The sequence below is a fragment of the Gavialis gangeticus genome, unplaced genomic scaffold, assembly GCF_001723915.1.
Source record: "Gavialis gangeticus isolate Ggan-Ray unplaced genomic scaffold, GavGan_comp1, whole genome shotgun sequence".
Taxonomy (NCBI): Eukaryota; Metazoa; Chordata; order Crocodylia; family Gavialidae; genus Gavialis; species Gavialis gangeticus.
The window spans coordinates 58,026,152-58,030,772 of NW_017729034.1; the positions used below are offsets into that span (position 1 = coordinate 58,026,152).

At 46.4% G+C, this 4,621-nt stretch overlaps 1 protein-coding gene across 5 annotated transcripts in view; it reads right to left on the reverse strand.

Annotated features, from left to right (window-relative positions):
• Positions 1 to 4,621, reverse strand: part of TTC13 (tetratricopeptide repeat domain 13) — a 77,224-nt gene that overhangs the window by 60,097 nt on the left and 12,506 nt on the right. For all 5 annotated transcript variants that reach the window (XM_019527395.1, XM_019527396.1, XM_019527394.1 and 2 more), the window contains one exon: positions 997 to 1,067. In XM_019527395.1, coding sequence (XP_019382940.1) covers positions 997 to 1,067 — 71 coding nt within the window. The remainder of the gene's footprint in view (positions 1 to 996; positions 1,068 to 4,621) is intronic.

A 4,621-nucleotide genomic window follows, 5' to 3' on the forward strand; every position in this document is an offset into this window, starting at 1 on the left:
GTCTCCCGCCCCTGTGCACATGCCAGGAGCGCACGGGGTGGGGGCATGTGTCCCTGGATATGCATGGGGAAGGGGGGGCTGCAGTGTGGGCTGGGGCCTGGGCAAGGCTGCACTTGGGGTGGGCGGTGACGGCTATGGGGAGACTACGACAAAATTTGGGGTGGCTGCAGCCCCAACCCATAGCCACCCCCCCAGCCCACAGCTGCAGCCCCCTCCGCCCTCTCCCCATTTGCAGATCCAGGGGCACATGTCCCCGTGCCCTCCCGGGGTACACACAGCAGCAAGACCCGCCCCCGTGTTCCCTGAATGAGTTGCAGCTCCGTCCTGCAGCTCCATCCTGTGCGGGATGCCCAGGCAGCACCTGCTCTATTCCTTCCCTCACTGCGGGGGGGGTGGGGGGGTGTTTATCTGCCCCCCACATCTTTTCCACCACAACAGACTTACCAGCTGCACACAGCTGTGTTGAAAATTGTATCATTTTCAGCCAATATGCCTCTTTAAAAATCAGGTATCAGTATCAGCCACTTAAATATCTATCAGCGTACTCCTATCAATAATATACTGAAAGACAACTGCATCTACATGTTAGAGTAGTCCCTTTCAGCTGCACTTCTAGGAAACTGAAACAGACCAAATAAAGTGATTTTTATTTGTTTGTGTTCCTGTCTCCTGATAGTAAATAAATCCCCCTTCAGCAGGCTAGCTGATTATAAACTGATTTACCTGGATACTTGTGTAATCAGGTGTGTGGGTTTTTTATTTTTTTAAACCAGGTTTATCTGCTGCATTCACTGTCACATCTGATACCAGAGTCTCCTTTTAACTTCACAAAAAAATCCAGGGATTTAATAGGAGTGAATCAGTCCAAAATGTTAGTCCTAAAAGCTGGAGTGATTTTAGGTTAGAATTTTACAATACTTTTAGTTATTGCTGTTCTGGTTTGTAAAATAAAAGTTAAAGTTTAAATTTTTCAAACAAAAACAAGTGAACATTTACCTGTAGCATTGATGAAAAATGTCGTACTGCTTCATCATATAGGCCATTACCAATCAATACATAGGCAATTGCTGAGAAAATAAAATTACAAATCTTGAAGTTAAAACAGCACGAGCAAGAAATAGCTGGCCTTCAAATATTCTAAAGTTTAACCAAAATGTAGCTTCCATTTGCAACCTTTTACCCTGCATCATTACTTATTTAATCCGCACTATACCAATAAGGCTGAATTTTTAGTCCATACATTTTTCACAGAAGTTACTATCATCTATTAAGTAGAGCAGGTTCTGATGCGGACTGGGCCTCTGTTTGTGCGTAGGATGGACATTACACAATGAAGAACTCTCTGTAAAACTTTGTTTCCTGGATACAGAAGTTGGGATGCACCTAAGTGTTTTTGTAGATTTGGGCCCTAGGGACTTCTTTAAGGCATGCTTTTATTAGAGCAACTCTTGGGAGCCACCATCCTGCATTTCAAAATGGTAGCAGAGGCACTTTAGCTAAAGATCATTCAACAAACTTTAGTTCAAGTGCCCCTGCCACCATTTTGAAGCATGGAGATTCTGAATACGCGCAACACTAAGGCTGCTGGAGCAGACTAATCGGCATGCTCCAGCAAACTCGATTAATCAAGTCTGCTCCAACTCGTACTAATTAGAACACGTTGGAGCAAGTGTCAGTCACGTTTATAGGTGCCCCAAATGCCTAAAGCAAGATTTAGCAGTCCAAGAACACAATCTACAACCCCTCTGCCTAACTCTTTCGACACCTGAAAGGTTATATACATCTAAGCTTCTGCCAGTAATCTTGGCACCTACACTTCTACTACTACACATGACCAGACTGCCACTACTGTGGCAAAAATATGCTGAGCTCCTCAAGGGTCATTTGAGAGTCACAAATTAGGTATCTATGTTCCTTCTAAGTCCCCTGAGCTGCCTGATTTGGTAGATTGCTGGCTGCTGTGAACACAATTCCTAAGCCCCTAACCCTCTCCCTGGATAGGGCAGGGATCCACAACCTATGACCCAAAAGCCAGATCCAACCAGCAACAGGATGGGTGTTGGGGGGAAAGGTGTAGGGAACCAGTGGCTTGCAACAGCAGGGCCACTTTCTCTGTCCTGCTCCATGTATTCCTCTACTGCATACAATCAATGCCCTCCATAGTGCCCCAGCTGCCCCTGCCCTGCAAAAAGGAATGCCCTTTCAGTGACCTATACTTAAGCTGACTGCCATATTTACTGCTCCTCATCAGTGTTAGCCACAGGAAACCGCAGCACTCAGTGGCAAGGGTAAGCAAAGCCTGCAGGAGGGAAGTGCAAAACCATTCCTTGGCACAGAACAGGGAGGGTTGGAGCACCGAGAAGCGGATCAACATCCAGCAGCGGTAGCAAAGTTGCAAGCTGTGGCCTTCTGTTTTTAAAGGGTTACTGACAGCTGGAATAGGCAACTTAGTGGCCTCCCCTCAGCATTGTCCATTCCACCCCATAAGCCAGCACCTAACAATTTGGTACAGTGATGCCAAGTATTGTACATCTATATCTAGGGTGGCCACTGGTCCTGTTTTATACCGGGCTGTCTTGTTTTTAAACCCTTTGACCCCGTTCATTTCTGAATGAGGAACAGACTGCAAAAAGTCCTGTTTTTCGGTTCATTGGTGGAAATACATGTCAATCATTTGTCCTCATGATTCTATCAGCTATGCTTAGAGGTAAGGTAGTGCACACAGCCAGGAGAAGAGGGGATGAGCCAGCCAAGAAGGGAAAGCGGGAAGGAGGTGGTGCCCCCCTCACTTTGCTGCTGAGTGGCCAAGATGCCCAGTGGCCCCACCCCTTGTTGCTGACTGGCTGAGGCAGTGACCCCACCCCTCAAAGCTGATTGGCCAAGGAAGCCTACCTTTCACCAAGGGGCTGTCCTGTATTCTGGGGATGCGTTAGTGGTCACCCTATCTATATCCCATAATGAATATGGCCCAGTATTAACAAAGCATACAACTAACTGCAGGAAGAAATAATCTCAGTTTTCACATGGCTGAATTCTACACTGGAAGGCTCAAATCTCCCATCAGTGGTACATCAGAGTATGGGACCATGAAATTTGGGGCTGTATCAAAATTCTTATGTACAAGGGAGCAAATTAAGTTTGCACAAGCAACCAGCATTTCTTTACCTATGAGACTTTGTCTTTGCAGCCTCAATGTCATTGTTTCAATAATTTTGAAGAGTTTGTGTGTGCATACACCATAAAGAGGATCATGTTGTGTTTAAAGGAAAAGGTAGGAAGCTGGAAGAGGTGTTCCATTCTCTCTTCCATATCCAGCATGTTTAATCCTCAACAGCACACAGCAATTCAAAGAAAAAAAGCATCTATGTATGTCATTGATGTCATCTTTAATTATGGGTGTAATTCAACCCAGATCAACAAAAGCATTTAGGCACCTAACTTCACTGAAGTAACTGAACCTAAATGTGCTTGGGGATCTAGGTCTTAGTCGTTCTCTCAGTCTACTCACCTATAATATGGACCAGAAAATCTTTGTTGTTGTTGTTGTTTTTTTTTTTATTTTGAGATACCATATTTTAGAGGTCGCCAACCGGGGGTATGCGTACCCCCGGGGGTACTTGAAACTGCCACACGGTTATGCGCAGGTGGGGACAGAGCACTGCCACACAGTGTCCTGTGCTGCTGTGCAGGTGCTGTCCACCAAGCTGGACGCAGAGGATGGGGGAAGTTTGCATACGATGGCTGCCACTCCCTCACCCCCCAACTCAGTGTCCAGGGGTTCACTGCTCTGCGTCTGGCCACCAGGCGGTGAGGGGGAAGAGAGGTACAATGATACAAAAAGGTTGAAAACTCCTGACATATTTAGTCAAATACAAGACAAGGTCCCCCCTGACACCATAAGGGAAAAAATCCTCCTCTTACATTTGTATACAGTAAAAGCTCTGTTGTCCAGCATCCATGGGGAATGGGAGTGCCGGTTAATCAAATGTGCCAGTTATCTGAGAGTTATACCTATCTCCAGCCTAGGGGGTTGGAGGTGTCTTTATCTGTTGGAGGCATCTTTGTCTTGCTGCCCCTCCTGCTGCATCTGGTGCGCCAGGGCTTTCACTCCCTGGCATCAGTGTGCCAGGGGACAGGGAGGGGGGCCCCCATGCACACTGCTTTGCCCTGGGCTGTGGTCCACAAGGAAGAAGTGGAACTCAGCTCACAGCGGTGAAACTGGAAATGCCATGATGGGACAGATGCCAGTTAACAGAGTATTCTGGATGGTAAAGTGCCAGATAACACAGCTTTTACTGTACAAGGAAACCTCACAAAATACAGTGCCTATCATTAACTGCATATACATTTTTGGAGCATGCCAGGACTCATGACAAGAACACCCAGTTCCAATCATGAGCAGGGTGCTAACTAGCCAATGGATCCTTTGTTGGGGGTGGGGGACAGGGGGTATCCAAAGTACACATATGTACTAAGCAGTGCTAAAGCTGTGGGGTCACCATGGCTTGAAATGCTGTTAATTCTGGTGGAGCCCAGGCCAAGGAACCACATGAACTCATGTATTTTTGGCTTTCGATTAATATCATACATAATTTATACTATATACACATGCACGCGTGTG